The sequence below is a fragment of the Microcaecilia unicolor genome, chromosome 6 (genome assembly GCF_901765095.1).
Source record: "Microcaecilia unicolor chromosome 6, aMicUni1.1, whole genome shotgun sequence".
In the NCBI taxonomy this organism is placed as follows: Eukaryota; Metazoa; Chordata; class Amphibia; order Gymnophiona; family Siphonopidae; genus Microcaecilia; species Microcaecilia unicolor.
In genome coordinates this window covers 339,935,279-339,954,685 of record NC_044036.1, presented here as the reverse complement: position 1 = coordinate 339,954,685, position 19,407 = coordinate 339,935,279, and the positions used below count along the sequence as shown (strand labels likewise).

General features: G+C 43.8%; 1 protein-coding gene across 1 annotated transcript in view; it reads left to right on the top strand.

Annotated features, from left to right (window-relative positions):
• The window catches only part of BAHCC1 (BAH domain and coiled-coil containing 1), a 281,988-nt gene that overhangs the window by 19,485 nt on the left and 243,096 nt on the right, over positions 1-19,407 (top strand). Inside the window, 1 exon segment of the mRNA XM_030206874.1 lies at positions 122-453. Coding sequence (XP_030062734.1) covers positions 279-453 — 175 coding nt within the window. The 5' untranslated portion in view covers positions 122-278.

Here is a 19,407-nt window from a genome sequence, read left to right as displayed (position 1 = left end):
ACTGAGGTGGTGATTCCACCTCCTCCTGCCTGTGTACATGCAAAGATTCATGTGTTGCACTGCATACACACGTGTGTCATGTGTAGGGGTACTAAACTCTCGCTCTCTCTTCCTTTGCCAGGTGCAGAGCATGAGGCCGGATCCCTGGAGCTGCCGCCGGCCGGACTCCGGAGCTTCCACCGCCTCGGTCCCAGCTCACTGACCGCCTTTCCCTCCCCGGCTTTGGATTGCTCTCTCCACCCCCCCTCCTCCTGGGCTTTCTATGCTTTGGTTCCGCTATGGATGGCCGAGACTTTGCACCCCCGCCTCATCTGCTCTCGGAGCGGGGGAATCTGACCCACCGCGGCGCTGCCCGCATGGCCCCGACCGCCGGCCACAGCTCGGTACAACACCCGGGCCATTTCCAGCCCGGCAAGTACTACCCGGGCCCTCTCCCCATGGCCACACACACAGGTCAGTGCCTTCACTGCGACCGGGGCTGAGCACAAGGCTGCTTTCTTTCAGTGAAAATGCTTTGCACGAGTGGAGCGGGCTGGTCACTTTTCCTGGCCTTCTGCTCGAATAGGGGCAGGGCTGCTTTATGAACGAGTTGCCTTCTATTTCATAGCCAATTTTGAGCAGGCTGTTCAGCTGGTGAAATATATAGTTGGTGTGTTGTCTGTGACTTTGGATATAGTGTAAAATCGGGGGGGGGGGGGGGGAGGGGATAATTTGAGCGTCGAATACTAGCTGATTTTGTTGGATTTAGAAGAAAATCGGTCTACATGAAAAGGGGGGGGGGGGAATGAGCTTTTCTGAATTTCCATCCCTGAAAAGAATTGGGATGCATGAACAAGAAGCTGTCTTCAACTAAACAAAAAGGCTATTAAGGGATGTCCTCTCTGTAAGATTAGGGTCACTCGTGCTGCAGGGTTACAGTTAATAGGGCCGCTGGTGTAAGACTGGAAAATCCTGTTTCTATATAAAGCCCTGAAGTGTCAGGGTGAGAATGGGCTGCCAGTGCATTGCATTACCTTTAACAAGTGCCTTTGGTATTCAGTTAAAGACAGGAAAAGCGTGTCAAATAAAAAAAACAAAACCCAGAAACCCTGTTAAGGGAAGGTCCATGTTTTAGGGGTACTGCAGCCAACATTTATCCTGCTCCTGAATCTGCTATGAGAATACCATTCTCTTGTTCATATGCTGCGTTTTTGTTTTCCTGGGTTATTCTTGCTCATTTGGAAGCAGCCCTGCCTTGATCCTGTTCTGGGTGATTTTAATTAGCAAACGGTACCTAAGATTGCATATGATTTCTTAGTCAGCCTCCAGCTTTTCTTAAATCTGGATTTGTAACATTTCCTTCATAGCAAACCCTACATTATTATAGTCTGCTTCCATTGGGTGAACTTTGCCTGGCTTGGTTTGCTTCATTTTAAGACAGTCTTCTCTTATGTAATGACCACAACGGTATGAATATTTCCAAGAAAAGGGTGCAAGCAGTTTTCACTTTTATTTTTGGCAGTTAATTGTATTTTGAAATAAGCAGTTTTAACCGTTTAAAGTGAAGGAGTTGGATTTTTTTCCCCTGTATTTTATTTAGGGTTTCCCCTTCCAGAAAGGGTAACCTGACCTCACCAAAACCCGTTCTCAATGTCCTTGTTTTAACACTTGAATCCTTGGAATTCCTCTTAGCTTTTGCTGAATGGCGGAACACGAACTTTTTGTTTTCTTTTGCCGGGATTACAATCAGTGAGTGAATTTAATTTAACACACTGTGTAAGCAAGTCTAGAATTCAAACTTGCCAGTTGGCACAGAGGGAAGTGTGCTTTCCTGTACTAAAAACTGACATTTCCAAAGTGCAGCGTTACTGATGAAAGTTCAACATTTTAACACCAGTAGGAAAAAAAAAAACAAAAACAAAAAAAAACCGAAAGCATTGATAACTGAAATAATCAGGCATACTCTCTTCTGTAGTGATATAATTTGTCCAATATATTTGCCCATCTCTAATTTACAAAGAGTACAAGCTTTTTGAGGAAATAAAATGGCTATATTTAGAGAAAAGGGTGTGATTAACAGCAAGCGATTTGTGACTGCCAGATAGGAAAGGTAATTTCAGTGCAGCTAGAATTAAAAATAATGTGACCCATAATATTGCAATTGTGTTTGTCTTGGATTGCCTGTAACTTTTCTTCAGAATAAGATGTATTTCTAAATAACTGAATATGGCCCATAAATATTTAAAATAAATTACAATCTGAGAGAGAGAGAGAGAGAGAGAGAGAGAGGAGCCCCTGGGAGGCAGAGATCCTGCGTCCTCAATGGGACAAGCAACCCATTTTCTGTGCTGCAAACCTTCACTTACACTTTAGTTCTATACATCTGACCCAACATCCTGAACATCATTTTTATTTCCTGACCAAAAAGTATGTTTTTTGCTCTTCGGTCCTTGCAGGTAACCAGTGGAAAGATTGCACCGCATTACGACCTCACATATTTAATTCTGAGAGGCGCCAGGGGCCCTGGAATGGCCACAGGGACAGCAGTGTGAGTGACCCGAGCAGGTCATGGCAAATATCTGACCTTTCTTGATTCAGAAAAGGTTAATTTCATTCCTCCCCTCTCCTTCCGGCTTCAAAATATCAGACACATAGGAGCAGGGATATCTTTATTCACTGCAACGATCACAACCGGTTGTTAGAAATAATGGGCCTGGCATTAGACACATCCTATGATTATCTCAGCTGTAAACATATTTTGTAAATGTTTTGTCTCACGGGTGTCCTAATTATACTGTTGTTTTACCTTTAAACATGTCCCAGGCCCCAGCCAGTCTTTTTGTTGAATCGCTTGGCCAGTAATTGTGGTGGTCACTGAAGAAGGGAGCCTGAAAGCTCAAACACTGACATATCGGAATAAAACTGTACTGGTTCCATGGAAAATAGCAGTTTCTCTCTTAAATATATTTTCTTAATACTGTAATAGAATATAGATTTGTGGGTCATATTTAGCATAGTTTGACTGACAGGACAGCTCTTCAGAAATTCTGCATTTCTTTTTCTGTATGTGAAGCTGAATTCCAACCAGCCTGCCTGTTAAGGTTCTGCTCTCACACCCCTTACACTCCCCTCAGGATGGAATTTTTCCCTCTCCCAGAAAACTGGGCTTCCCCTCCCTCTCACAGTATTTTGAGGTCAGCTGTGACAGCCGTTGCCTTTATTCTAAGTTCACCTTTTGGTGTTTGGCAAGTTCTTGTCCTTAAGGTGGAGGGCGGAGTATTTTATCCGAATGCAGGGGGGCCCCAGGGGCTTTAGCAGCAGCCTGCAAAAAACAATACAAAAATAATTTTTAAAAAATGGTTCTTTCGCTAAGTTTTATGCCACTCTTAGGTTCGGTTTCAACTGTTGTATGTATGTTCTGAAGTCAAAGGCACAAAAGTTAAAAACGAACACATTTGAAAACTGCTTCTTTCTTAAAATACTTTGTACTTTGGTCTGACCCTGAAAAATTGAAGACATTTCCCCTCCTTATTATCTGTTCTACTCAAGCATAGAGATAGCTTCGGTTTCTTCAAGGGGCAGATTATAAAAATCTTGTGTTAAAGAGAGCTGCTGATTTTTGCATTCCTGAAGTTGGGCAAAGGTAGCCGGAGAATCAGAGCAGATCTGCAAAAAATTCAAGGAAAAAACAAAAAAAAAAAGCTTTGAACCATTGCCATCCTGGTTTCTATTTACATTTATATTTCAAGGCTTAACATATGTTTAAAAAACTCAGCGATAACATGGTTTCAAAGCTCCTCTGCTTTTTGATGCTTTTTCCTATTTTTTTGTTTCTGTGTGAAAATATTATTAACATCATGACACCTGTGAGTGTTGTCGTAACAGTTACCAGAATTAAGTAGGTGCCGCACAGTGTGTTTTAAAAAGCTGCTGGAAGACCCCTGCCCAACATTTTCCCTCCGAGTGAGAAGGTGCTGGAGCCCAGAAAACATAATGTTCGGTGCAGAACAATTACTGCGCCTTATCTGTCGCAAAGTCCGTTTTATGCATTGTTATTACCTGCTGAGCACTTGGGAATAGGGACCCTCAGTCAGCTCTTCGGAGGGCTGGTGGAGGCACAATTTTCTGCAAAGCTGGGTTGTAACACAAGTCCTAGAAAGATATGTGTGTGTGTGTGTATGTGTGTATATATATATATATATATATAAATGGCAAGAGGCGTACTCACTCGCAAATGCGCAGTAGAATACGTGATGACGGGGGTGTGACAGAGAGGGAACCTGCGCACCTGCGAGTGAGGGAACCGCCGTCACCACCGCTCCCCCCCCCCAGGAGAGTAAAGGAAGGGAGGGTTGAAAGCCCCCCCCCCGGAGAGGTTGCCGCCGCCGCCCCTCCACCCGGGACAGGTACCTGTCTTCACTATTCAAACCGCCGGAACGCAGCACACAGCTCATCTGATCTGCCGTTGGCCTTCCTTACCTGCCTGTGTCCCGCCCTCGCCGACGCTACGTCACACGAGGGCGGAACACACGCAGAGAAGAAGGAAGGCCGACGGCAGCTCAGATGAGCTGTGTGCTGCGTTCCGGCGGTTTGAATAGTGAAGCCAGGTACCTGTCCCGGGTGGAGGGGCGGCGGCGGCAACCTCTCCGGGGGGGGGGGGGCTTTCAACCCTCCCTTCCTTTACTAGCCCGTTTTTACGGGCTCAACGGCTAGTATATATATATATTAGAAATTGTGTTTTTCTTGGATTGTGTATATATATATATATATACACACACACATAACGATAAGTCTGAGACTATATAATTTTGTACATCATTCTGTTGTAATATGGCTTCTGTGATATTGATAGTGGAGGGATTTTGATAATTTTGTGGCTTAGGATTTTATGTTATGTTATTATCTTTGTATGAGTAATGATTTTAGTCGATTGTGTACGTTTTGTTGAAGCCACTGAGGAGAGTAGATCATGTGCTCTATACATTTTAAAATAAATAACTAACTAGTCAAATTTGGACACAGAAACCTGCTTTAGTACAAGTATCTGCAGCTGTGATTTTGCTCAGGATAACAACAGTCTGATTAATGGCTCCTATGTAACCTACAGTGACAGTGGCCAAAACGCACAGAAGGCTGCATGCAAAAGCCGCCCATGAACTAAAAATACCCAGCCATAACAGCCAAACCCGAGGGCAGAAGAGTCTAATCCTGTTCTGGCAGTGGCAACAAGTCTGAAGTTAATGAATTGTCCAAGAGCCCTTTGCAGGCTGATCCCTTTTTATTGGCCCATCATATGAATAATCACAAGACATTGTAGTACAGAAGCTTTCAAGACCGTATAGATTCTGCTTATACTGGTCCTATACAAGGTATCAGAACCTACAATGACTCCACTGATGAAAAAGCCCCAACAGCTTCGAGTGGCAAAGCTACACAATGTGCTATTAAAAATGATAACTCACTGGTCGACAAGCTCTCCGTGGGCTTCTGGAATCCATCAGTTGGAGATTTGTACCAGGCTTCTGGCATAGTTGAGACTTGGAAGAAGAAAAGCAGCAGTCACAAAAAAAGCCCAGTTCCTTCCCTAGAGAGGACAGAAACTTCTGTCTCCATCCATCTGCCCAGTCCAAGGGTGCCAGGGAGTGAGATCTCAGTTCAGGAATTCCTGGATCTTGGAAACCAACAGCTGGTTTCAGGTGATAAATGAGTGAAGCTACAATAACCAAGATGCACTCCAGCAGTTTCATGCAGTGGCTGTAGCTAATGTCCATGTGTCACCAGTGCACAGGGTGCAGGAACAGGAGACTTTCCTTAGAACTGATCAGAAAACTCTCTGATGTAAGAGATTTAAAATATATCTCTATTGATATATCTATATTTCGTCCTGCTGTTGTCTGGATAAGGTAGAATTGTAATTCCGTTCCAAGCAGTCACGTTGAGGTACTCCTTAGATTGCTATGAGCCTGTGAATTCTGTTGCATGCCTCTTCACTGAATCGTGATATGAATCCAGTGAGAGAGAGAGACTCTGGAACTCGAGCCCCTTTGAAAATTCAGGATCTGGAAGAGATAAATCAGTGGTTATGCAGTGAGGTTTAAAGCTACAATGAGGATTTATACTCAGAGCCAGCTCTGCCCTTTCTCACTGCTATATGGAACATTTGCTTGTAGTGATCAGAAGTAAGCCTGTCATTCTAAGAGCGCATTAGAAGAGAATCTTGCTTGCCAGGCACCTGTACTGACAGCAGTTAAGAAGGCATGCCCACTATCCCCTGTCAGGGCTCTTATGTTGACAGGTGTTTCTTCTGGCTAAATAATGTAGAACAGAGCTGAAGGTAGCCACACATGAAAAAGTTAATCCCAAGAGAGCCACAGGAATGGGTCAGCCCTAAACTCTGGCATCATTATCTCCACCCCCCTCCCCCTCCCCATCACCAACCCCACCACTCTCAGCAGTTCTCTTCTGCCTTCTTTAAGCAAAAAAAAAATAAAAATAAAAAGTGCAAGACTGGCCATAGAATAGGAAAGCAATAGAAGCCAATTGTGAGAATCCCACAGGAGGAAACAAAGTGCATTTCCCTCCCATGGGATATCAATAGAAATCAAACAAAATAAAACATGGAAAAGAAAATAAGATGATACCTTTTTTATTGGACATAACTTAATACATTTCTTGATTAGCTTTCGAAGATAAGAGTGGACTAACACGGCTACCACACTTCTCCGTGGGAAAAAGGGTCTCTTTATCCTTCTTTCCCCCTGGAGACCACATCCTCAGCAGGAACTGTGTTCCGATTGCCAAACAGGAATATTATTCTCAATTAACCAATTCTCTTGGCTCCAACCCTCCTCGCCTCCTCGCCACCCTCAACTCCCTACTTAAAGTGCCCTCCGCTCCCACCCCCCCCTCACTCTCTCCTCAAACACTTGCCGACTACTTCCGCGACAAAGTGCAGAAGATAAACCTTGAATTCACTTCCAGGCCTTCTCCTGTGACTTCTTAACCCACTCCCTCAACCAACCTAACCTGGCCTCCTTCTCCTCCTTCCCTGAGATCACCAAAGAGGAAACTGCTCACCTTCTTTCTTCCTCTAAGTGCACCACCTGTTCCTCTGATCCCGTTCCCACCAATCTGCTTACCAACATCTCTCCTACAGTTAACCCCTCAATCTGTCACATCCTCAACCTCTCTCTCTCCACTGCTACTGTCCCTGACACCTTCAAGCACGCTGTAGTCACACCACTTCTCAAAAACCATCACTTGACCCCACCTGTCCCTCCAATTATCGCCCCATCTCCCTTCTACCCTTCCTCTCCAAATTACTTGAACGCGCTGTCCACAGCCGCTGCCTTGATTTCCTCTCCTCTCAGGCCGATTGTAACTCACATTGGACTTGGAAAACATGATGAATCAGATTTATACAGTGCAAGAGAAGTTGCTACATAAGCATATCCAATTTGCTTTTCTTATCTACATACTATCGATGCCACTGCGTTAGTGCACCCCTGAGGAGCCCACGTAGTAACATAGTAAATGATGACAGATAAAGACCTGAACAGTCCATCCAGTCTACCCAACAAGATAAACTCATTTTACATGGTATGTGATACTTTATACCCGAGTTTGATTCATCTTTGCCATTCTCAGGGCACAGACCGTAGAAGTCTCTTGTACTAAAAGTTCTGAAGATTCTAGAATCCTAAAGAGTTACAAGATTCCGGAATCCCAGTTAGTAGCAACATTCCTTGTAGAACCCCAAAGAGTAACATAGTAAATGACAGTAGATAAAGACCTGAACGGTCCATCCAGTCTGCCCAATAAGATAAGCTCATTTACATGGTGTGTGATACTTTATATGTTAGACTGATAATCTTGGAAAGGTCTGATTTACTCTTCAATTGTATGAGGTAAATGAAGTGTTGAACCCCTTCACCATCCTGCACAAGTTGGTGCATTATACCCCAAATTCTATAAATGCTGCTAAAGTTAGATGCCCAATTGTGCACTCATAGAATAGGGAAAGTTACACATATAACACAATTAGCTAATTGACACTTCATTGGTGATAAGCGTCAATAATTGGCCTTAACAAGCATTAATTAGAATTGCGCATTTAACTGACTTACCAGCTGTAAAGGGGGTGTGGCCATGGGTGGGTCAGAGACATTCTCCGGATTCAGACGCGGTGTTATACAATAGGGTCATTTCGCCAGCAGGCATAAATCTAGCACCCAACATTAGGCGCAAGAATCACGCTAAGCTAGTATTGTGCAAGGATGTTCTGCACAGAGTGGCCTTTGCAGATAACTTGGATCTTCCCGCACCTAACTGCGGGTGCCGTTTACTGAATCCCCCTCCCCCGCCCCATGTGCTCAAAAGCGAAAGTTTGAGATAAAGCACTGGAAAGAAATTAAGGAGATGGTAGAGGAATGAGTCTTCTACAGTCAGTAGAAACCAGTATGCAATGATATGGTAGGTAGCAGATACCCAGGTGGCTTAGATATAAGAAGTTGTAATTAGTTGTTTCTCTGCACAGATTTTTGCCTAACGCTCCTTTACAAATGATTGCTGAGGTCCCCATTGGAGTATTGAGTTCAGTTTTGGAGGCCAAAGAACATAAAAGGACTCAAAGCTGTTCAGAAGAAGGTGACAAAAATGGTCTGGGGCTTGTGTCGAAAGACATGTGAGAAGACATTTGATGTACGCCCCAGAGGAAAGGGGTGATATGATACATATGCTTAAATACTTGAAGCATGTTAATGTACAAATACATCTTTTCCAAGGATGAGGAAGTTGAGGACATGAACTGAGGCTGCAGGGGGCAGACTTAGAAGTAACATCAACTTTCTCATGGAGAGGTTGAGGGATGTCTGAAATTCCTTCCTGGTGGTGGGGACAAAACAGTGACCAAATTCAAAAACACGTGGGCTCAACACAGAGGTTTCCTATATAGAAGGCACAGAGGGCTGTATCTTGCACAGAGCGGCAGGTACTACTCTGGCTGCTTTGAAGATAAGAACAAAAATTTCAAGCTGAGCCTATCTGATGTAAGCAGTCACCATCCCATTGCTTCTAGCCCTTTATTTGTTAAAGTCATGGAGGGTTATGTTGCTGAACCATTGGACTGTTAGCTCCAAAAATTTGACATTCTACATCATTCTCAATCAGGTTTAGGAGGACCTAGGTGGAGAAACCGTTGTGTCTGCCTTGATAGAATATGCTAAGGAGCTATTATGCGAAGGTCAATGTGCCATTGTTATGCAATTCGATTTAAGCAGTGTAGTTGATCTAGTTGACTTTGAATTGGTGATAGAGATTCTGAGCCATTTTGGTCCTGGCTTAACAGTTTTCTGACAAATGGTTATTACACTGTGAAAAAGGACAGGGGTTTTTCAGAAAGGTGAAGTCCTTCAAGTGGGGGTTCCACAGGGCTCACTGCTCTCCCCCACCTTTTTTTAAATTTACTAATGCAGTCTGTGGGAGTCACGCTTGATCGAGTTGGGATAAAAAACCTTTTATTTTTGCAGATGACATCACAGTGATTTTACCTGTTTCCCCACTGTGGTCCGATACGCTGTCCTGCTTTAGAACTTGTGTTTGTACGATTGGCAACTGGATTGCATTTCATAGACTTACATTAAATAAGAACAAAACCAAATTGCTATGGCTTGGTTCTAACTTAGATCCAAGATAGGCTGAGACTATATTTCTAGATGACAATCAATTTTCTCTGGACCTTCACTCAAAAATTCTAGGAGTGGAAGTCGATCGTTGACTATCCAGGCCCTGTCACGTACAAGTCCATTATTAGGGCAGTTGAGAAAGTTGAGAATCCTCAGAAAGTTTTTCAGCTCAGAAGTTTTTAGAATTCTGGTTCAATCCCTGATTCTTTCTAGACTGTAGATTACTGTAACCTCACGCTAGCTAATGTTCTAAATCACTCATTAGTCGCTTACAGCTAGTCTAGAATTCTGCTGTTAAGACTGATTTTGGGATTATCCAGATTTGAGTTGCTTGAACCTTTTTATTCTAAACTTCATTGGTTGCCTGTCGCTGAGAGAATAGGTGTTACTACTTTTAAAATTCTAACTGATGAAATCCCTGCTTACATGCTGAATTTAGTTTTACTGTTACAAAGGTTTTCTACTAAATATCTGACTTGAAATCTTTTCCATTTGAGATTTCCAATGTATAAGAAACTAAAACCAATTAAACACCTTTCATTGTCTATTCAATATCAGTTAGCTAACTTGTGAAACCAACTTCCCTTTTCTCTAAGATATTGTACTCATTATTTTCAAATTTAGTAAACATCTAAAAGCTTTTCTGTTTTGTAAAGTTGGGTTATCTACTGTTTAGTGCACCATAGTTTGGTTCAATTATTTCTAGTTCTGGATAGTCTGGTCCAGCTCTTGTTCATTGGAATCTGTCCTTGAACTGAGTAGGTATAGCCGGAATACAAAAACTGGTGTAACAAAACGTAAGAATAGCCATACTGGGTCAGACTAATGGTCCATCTAGCCCAATTTCCTGTGTCCAACAGTGGCCAATCCAGGTCACAGGTATCTGGCAGAATCCCAAATATTAGCAACATTCTATGCTACCAATCCTGGGGCAAGCAGTGGCTTCCCCATGTCTGTCTCAAAAGCAGACTATGGACTTTTCCTCCAGGAACTTGTCCAAACCTTTTTTGAACCCAGATATGCTAACCACTGTTACTACATCCTCCGGCAAAGAGTTCCAGAGCGTTACTATTTGTTGGGCAGACTGGATGGACCATAGAGGAATTTAACTTCTAATATTTACTGTTTCTTGACACCTGGTCCAAGGACATAAGGGGTTTGAAAGATTCAGCTCGTTGATGTCTTGGCAGTGCTATCTGAGGTTTCTGTCATGGCAGCTTTAAAACCCTTTTTTCAGCAATTCCTAATCATAGTTGGCTTAGGAGGGATATATGTTTGTGTGTATCTACTGTATGCATAAACGTGTTTATGCATTCATAGGGATCTCAGTGCATACATGAATATGTGTATATTCATGTATGTGTGTCATGCCACCACACATCCGAAAATGTGGGCCGAGTGACCATGAAGGTCTCTCCATTTCCTCCTGGGCTCAACTCTGTCCCACAAGGATCATCTGGTAAGATTAGTAAGCCTGTGATCCTTTTGCCAATAGTCCAAGACAGATATAATAATCCAAAGCCAAGGTGAGTCCATGACTCCTTGGAAAGATCCCAAAGCAAAGGTCAGTCTACATTCCTCCCCCAGAATCTACCAACGGTCTATGATCCTCCTCCTAAGTCCAATCATAGTCCACCCCCCCAAAAAGAGGCAAGAACCATCTCCAAGTCTCTAGATTCAGCAGCCTTGGGGTCTTGCCAATGAGTCCCCTTTTCTGGTCAGGGTGAGTTGGGGCTGCCTATCAACCCACCCTTTACAGATCCTTTAAGGACCTGTGGGAAAGAATGCCCCCCCCCCCCAATGTTTGCTCCTAACAGGGGTCTTTCCTCCCTTCCACAATCTTACTAGCAAGGATTGACCACAGTCCAACTTGCCTATTTAAATCATATGTTGTAAATTACATTATGGAATTCCAGAACGATCCCAGAAGGGTTAACACCCCCCCGTCACCTCCCATGCAGCTTACTCTGACTAGCTACTACCTCCCACACAGGAGTCCGAGGTCTTCACCCTAACTGCATGGGTGGTTGTGGGACTAACTTCAAATCCAGGTTGTTGACTTACAAGGATTGGTTCTAGCACCTTTCCAGTGCTGTAGTTTCTCACCTCCTTATGATGGGACACATACCTCGTCACAATGCATCTTTCAGTATATATGCGTATAGTGTGCTTGATGAGTGTCAAAATCTCTTTAATATTTTAAGATCTGCCCAATACATAAAAGATTGAAATCCTAGGTAAGAAGGGAAAATACTGCTGCATAATGCTGAAACAGGAAGACAGTTTTGCCCCTAACATGTCAGACTTCACCTCTAAATACCAAACCTGCTTATTTTCGAACGAGAAGGCCGGCCATCTTCCGACACAAACTCATATGTGCTACTTTATGTGTATGCCTGACCTTGATTTGTATCTTCCATTTTCAGGGCACAGACCGTAGAAGTCTGCCCAGCACTTTTCAGGGCACAGACCGTAGAAGTCTGCCCAGCACTAGCCCCACCTCCTTGATTTGTATCTTCCATTTTCAGGGCACAGAGTCTGCTCAGCACTAGTCCCGCCTCCCAACCACTAGCCCCGCCTCTCCCCACCGGCTCTGCCACCCAATCTCCGCTAAGCTTCTGAGGATCCATTCCTTCTGAACAGGATTCCTTTATGTTTATCCCACACATTTTTGAATTCCGTTACCGTTTTCATCTCCACCACCTCCTGTGGTAGGGCATTCCAAGTATCCACCACTCTTGCAGTGAAAAAATACTTCCTGACATTTTTCTTGAGTCTGCCCCCCTTCAATCTCATTTCATGCCCTCTAGTTCTACCGCCTTTCCATCTCCGGAAAAGGTTCGTTTGCGGATTAATACTTTTCAAATATTTGAATATTCCTCCAGAGTATACATGTTCAGGTCAGCAAGTCTCTCCTCATTAGTCTTGTAACGCAAATCCCATACAATTCTTGTAGCAAGATACGGCCTCCAAAACTGAACACAATACTCCAGGTGGGGCCTCACCAATGACTTATAGAGGGGCATCAACACCTCCTTTCTTCTGCTGGTCACACCTCTCTCTATACAGCCTAGCAACCTTCTAGCTACGGCCACCGCCTTATCACACTGTTTCGTCGCCTTCAGATCCTCAGATACTATCACCCCAAGAACCCCCTCCACCTCTGTATATATCAGACTCTCACTGCCTAACACATACATCTCCCCTGGTGGATTTCTACTCCCTAAGGAAGGCAGGGCATAGAGGAGTAGGGCTAATTGATGCCATCATGAGTGAGTGAAATGCCATGGCAGTGGATGGGGTGGGGAAGACAAGCCTAGTACCTCACCAAATTAACCTTGGGTCCGTCCCCCAGTATTGAGCTTTGGCTACGCCACTGGCTCAAGTACCCACTGCACCCACAGAGATGGCACCTAAGCCTGTAGCCCCCATTGTAGCCTGGCTTTTGATAATCTGGTTTGGTCTCTTATGACTTCCCAGCCCAACTTGCTTCCAGTTTTCCGGTTAGCGTCATTGGCAAGGATCTTGCCCTTTGTCTTCCAGCTGATATCATCTTTGGATAATTCTTATATTGGTGCAATAACATATATCAATTCATACAGAGAAATAATTTTATGGAAGGCACATGAACGTCTGCAGTCTGCGGAGATGAAGAATTGGAACCCCTCCCCCTCATCCTGAAGATCTGGTAGGGATAGGACACAAAAGGCAAACATTACTAGCAAGACACCACACACAGATATAACAAGCTCCAAAGCTTTTTTTTCTCTTCCGAAAGTAGGCTAAAAAGCTACAATTCAGAAACCAGTTGTTGGTCAGCTCCAAAGGCAGGAAGGACCCAGGCTCCCTGTAGTGTTATCTCTGCACTGAGACACAGAGTTGTAACTGCACGCCAACAGCATGCATTCATCTCACAAGAGAGCACCAGGGACTTCTAAATCCTATAGGGGGAGGGGACAGAGAGGACCTTTATGCTGTCACATTGTACTCACTTTTGGCTATCAAGGTGAGTGCTATGGGGCTGAGAACTCAGGTTTTGTTAAAGGACCCTGTGCAGTGTGGGTGAGAGCTGATACTGCAGATAATTGTCTTTCTCCTAGGAGGAGCAGGATGCCTCAGTCACACACACACACACACACACACACACACACACACACACACACACACACACACACACACAGGCTCCCAACACACACACACACACACACACACACACACACACACACACAGGCTCCCAACACACACACACACACACACACACACACACACACACACACACACACACAGGCTCCCAACAGAGGGAGGACTGTCCAATAGATCAGAGAAATATTTTAAAGGTCCCTCTATTCTATTCTATTCATTAGTCTCATATACTACGTCTACCCTTGAAAAGGTCCCAGAGTGGTTTACAAAAGAAACAGATTACAGGATACAACACCTAAAAAACTAGAAAGAATAGAGAGAACTCAGATGCATTCAAGTATTCAACGTTTTCTAAATATAAAATATGAATCAGTAAATCTAACAACCTCAGGAAATATTCCAAGACGAAGCCGCCTTATATGACAGAGAATTCTCCAGCATTCTCGTTAATCGAACACCTTTAAAGGAGGGAAACATAAGCTTAAAAATTCTTGACCATCTACCAGGAAACTTACCATTGGTAAAAGATACAACGGTGAAAAAACCTTCAGGGATATTCTCACGAAAACGTTTAAACGCAAAACATGAAATATGGAAGTCTATTAACTGGGAACCAGTGTAGCTGTCTTAGAAACGGTGAGATATGATCAAATCTAGACTTCTTAAAGAGTCCTCTGAGCATGCAGATCTAGTACCCTTGCAAGGCAAGCCCAGGCATGTCCACCTCCTGCTTCAGGATATTCTATCCTACCTCCCAGGTGGAGGGTTTCCTTACTCTCCTCTGTTTTTTTCTGTTTAGATTTTTTGCAGGGTGGATGGATAGGGAGCACCCAGACTGTGAAGGCAAGTTTATTTTCAAGTTAAAGCTTGAAATAAAAACATTGTTCTGCTAAATAAGGTGAATCATTGTCCTAAGAAGAAAATAGGGAGCGAGGGGAAAGCAAAGGAAGGTTTGTTTGTTTTAAAAACAAACTCATTTCTTCCTCCTAATATTCCTGCATCTTCCTTTGTCTTAGTTCAGATTGATATAAGGTCGTTTCAGGCACTTATATGTTCTTATCTGCCTGTAACCTTTTTTCATTTTGCTCCTGGACTCTTTCTCCGAGCGCTTTCTTCGTTTTCTCCATTCCTTCTTCACCCAACTTTATTTATTTTGCTTTAAATTAAGAAACAGGTTCAATATTTGGAGGTACAGAGAGACACTCAGCCAGATTTATCTATCTGCATAAATTGATTGAGTGGGGTGTTTATTCAATATTTCAGCCTGTCAAACGAGTTTATTGGACAAATTGATTTATGAGGAGGAGAGAAAGATTGGATTGGTCAAGACATGCTGATGATGGGAAGACACTCATGTGAACCGAGGTATTGGGACGGAACGCAGAGCAGCAGATGCGAGTTCCAATCAAGCCAGCAACAATATTTGGGAATTAATATATATCTAGAGCTTCCTGTTCTTATAATAACCAGCTTTCTGTTTCTACAGCGATAGCACAACCAGCTCGTTAATCATTGCCCATGTAACTGATTTTTCTGACTATTCTCACATTTAGAGCCAGGATTCCTGGTTAAACTGTAGCATTCTGGCAGGTCCTCAAATTATGTCTCCATCTTCATTCATTCATGGAATTGAAATAGTTCTGAGGAGGAAAAAAAAACAAAACATATTTCAGCATATTTTATTTCAAATGAATATTTATGTTTGGCCTATTTAAAGTCCTCGGGTCCCCTTCAGTTAAGATTTACTTAGTAAGACTGTACTTCAGGGCTTCCCGATCCTATCTTTGGCACCCCACAGCCAGTCAGGTTTTCAGGATAGCCACAATGAATAGCAGGGACAACAGAGGCTTAGATCCACGTGCAAACAGTCCAACCAACAGAGCAGACCAAAAATAAAAGAGCAAACACAGCTGTATTAAAATCAGATGCCCGACGTGGCCATTTTTCGTCTCACAGATGCTGCATCAGGGGCTAAACCTTTCACTATTAGGGTCCCTAAAGACATATACACCTGATAGCAGCTGAAAGCAGAAATCTACAGCAGCAAAGTCAATATTCTAGTGACAGCCACAGCTGAAACACATGAGCACTCTCCTTCTCCTATGTCAGAAAAACATAGGAAAACAGTTTAGATCTAGTTCTTGGTGGGATTTGTAGTATGGAAAGATCCTACTCCGATATTCTGCATGGAATCTTGTCACTCTTTAGGATTCCAGAATCTTGCTATTCTTTGGGGTTCTATATGGAATGTTGCTACTCTTTGAGATTCTGCATAGAATCTTGTCACTCTTTAGGATTCCAGAATCTTGCTATTCTTTGGGGTTCTACATGGAATGTTGCTACTCTTTGAGATTCTGTATAGAATCTTGTCACTCTTTAGGATTCCAGAATCTTGCTACTTTTTGGGATTCTACATGGAATCTTGTCACTCTTTAGGATTCCAGAATCATGCTATTCTTTGAGGTTCTACATGAAATCTTGTCACTCTTTAGGATTCCAGAATATTGCTATTCTTTGGGGTTCCACATGGAATCTTGTAACTCTTTAGGATTCCAGAATCTTGCTATTCTTTGGGGTTCCACATGGAATGTTGCTACTCTTTGAGATTCTGCATGGAATCTTGTCACTCTTTAGGATTCCAGAATCTTGCTATTCTTTGGGGTTCTACATGGAATCTTGTCACTCTTTAGGATTCCAGAATCTTGCTATTCTTTGGGGTTCTACATGGAATGTTGCTACTCTTTGAGATTCTGCATGGAATCTTGTCATTCTTTAGGATTCCAGAATCTTGCTATTCTTTGGGGTTCTACATGGAATGTTGCCACGATTTGGGTTTCTACCAGGTACTTGTGACCTGGCTTGACCACTGTTGGAAACAGAATACTGAGCTAGACGGACCATTAGTCTGACCCAGTATAGCTATTCTTATGTTCTTATGGATATGCCTGAAAGAGATCTGCATGTACTGTATACTACCTCTATTGTATGTAAGGACAAGGCAAGGCAAAACAGACAAGTCAGGAACTGGATCCAGACAAGGCAAGGTAAAATAAAGCAAGAAAACAGGGCTAGAACTGGACCCAGACAGGACAAGAAGACAAGGAAACAAGGCTAGAACTGGGTCCAGACATGGCAAGGCTAGGCAGGGCATGAAATGGATCCAGACATGACAAAGCGCAACATAAGACAAGGCTAGGGCTAGAACTAGACAGGAACTCAGAGACAAGACAGGGCTGGATCTTGGCAGGAATTCAGAGACAAAGCAAGCCTGGAGCTTGGCAGGAATTCGGAGACAAGACAGGGTTGGAGCTTGGCAGGAACTCGGAGACAGGGCAAGACTGTAGCTTGGCAGGAACTTGTAGCAAGACAGGGCTGGAGCTTGGCAGGAACTCAGAGACAAGGCAGGGCTGGAGCTTGGCAAGAACTTGGAGACAAGGCAGGGCTGGTGCTTGGCAGGTACTTGGAGACAGGTAGGGCTGGAACTTCGCAGGAACTCGGAGACAAGGCAGGGCTGAAACCATGGCAAGGCAGGGCTGGAACTTCAAGGCAAGGCAATGCTAGGTTCAAGACTAGGCAGGAACTGGAATCAAGGCAAGGAAGGTAGAACTGGAACAAGGCATGAACAGTAGGAAGACCTTGCAAGGCAGGAGACCTCATAAACAAGGTCCAAGAGGACTCATTGCGAAGGCCATGAAACACTATCCCAGCAGCCCTTTATCAAGAGCACTGCCTCTGACATTAAAAAAGGGCATCCCCTGAAGATTTGTGTTACTGACCCTTTAAAAGTAGAGCAGTCAGCACCCCACCAGGAACAGAGCTGCAGGAGGAAGGCAGGATGCTGCCCCAAGGATCGTCACGGGACCCGCTCACAAGGATGTGGTGTGTCAGGGCAGGAGTCACGGAAGTGCTGTGATAGCGTGGCAGGAGGCCTTTGACCTGGGCCTCAGCAGTGGAATTCCGAGGAAAACTGTGACTTATTTTTTCAGATATGTGTTTATGGTGAAAGAGTCTAACTTTCAGAGTAGTTCCTGCCAAGCCTGAGCCTTATTTCTCAGGCTCTAATGCCGCTTACTGAAACAGCCTTTTGAAATGTGACTTTGGAGAGACTGCGGAGGGAGCTAAACAGTCCCACTGAAATGGCCTAGAGTGGAGGGTAGCTCTGGTAGTGATAGCAGGGTGGGTAGGGGGCAGAGAGCTTTTATAAGGTGTGGTACCTCATAGTGACACATGTCTGCATTACTGAGTGTTAGGATGTCTGAGAGTGAATGAAAAAGCTGTGACATAAGTACATAAGTATTGCCATACTGGTACAGACCAAAGGTACTTCAAGCCCAGCATCCTGTTTCCAACAGTGGCCAATCCAGGTCACAAGTACCTGGCAGAAACCCAAACAGTAGCGACATTCCAGAACCTCAAAGAATAACAAGATTCTAGAATCCCAGAGTAGCAACATTCCATATAGAACCCCAAAGAGTAGCAAGATTCCATTCAGAATCCCAAGCACATAAGTATATAAGTGTTGCCACACTGGGACAGACCGAAGGTCCATCAAGCCCAGCATCTTGTTCCCAACAGTGGCCAATCCAGGTCACAAATACCTGGCAGAAACCCAGATAGTAGCAACATTCCATGTAGAACCCCAAAGAGTAGCAAGATTCTAGAAATCTAAAGAATAACAAGATTCCATGCAGAATTTCAAAAAGTAGCAACATTCTATGTAGAACCCCAAGGAGCAGGAAGATTCCAATCAGAATCCCAAGTACATAAGTATTGCCATACTGGGACAGACCAAAGGTACTTCAAGCCCAGCATCCTGTTTCCAACAGTGGCCAATCCAGGTCACAAATACCTGGCAGAAACCCAGATAGTAGCAACATTCCATGTAGAACCCCAAAGAGCAGCAAGATTCTAGAATTCTAAAGAATAACAAGATTCCATGCAGTAGCAACATTCTATGTAGAACCCCAAGGAGCAGGAAGATTCCAATCAGAATCCCAAGTACATAAGTGTTGCCATACTGGGGACAGACCAAAGGTCCTTCAAGCCCAGCATCCTGTTTCCAACAGTGGCCAATCCAGGTCACAAGTACACCTGGCAGAAACCCAAACAGTAGCGACATTCCAGAACCTCAAAGAATAACAAGATTCTAGAATCCCAGAGTAGCAACATTCCATATAGAACCCCAAAGAGTAGCAAGATTCCATTCAGAATCCCAAGCACATAAGTATATAAGTGTTGCCACACTGGGACAGACCGAAGGTCCATCAAGCCCAGCATCTTGTTCCCAACAGTGGCCACTCCAGGTCACAAATACCTGGCAAGATCCCCAAATAGTACAATATGTTTTATACAGTATTGTGCTGTGAACATCAGGCTCCTTATGGACTGCATTGCTAGGCTGTCTCTGTTCGCTCTCTAGTCCCACTGTCTGGTTTGCAGCCTCCATAAATAACACCTGACATGCGCATGGACAGACTAGACCTGGGCTTAGAACTTGGAGGTGAATTTTAAGTGCTAAAACGTAAGGCACTGACAAAAAGCCATCCTGATGCCAGCAAGTGCCTGACAAATCCCGTGTGGTACCCAGTGCTGGGCTTGTGCC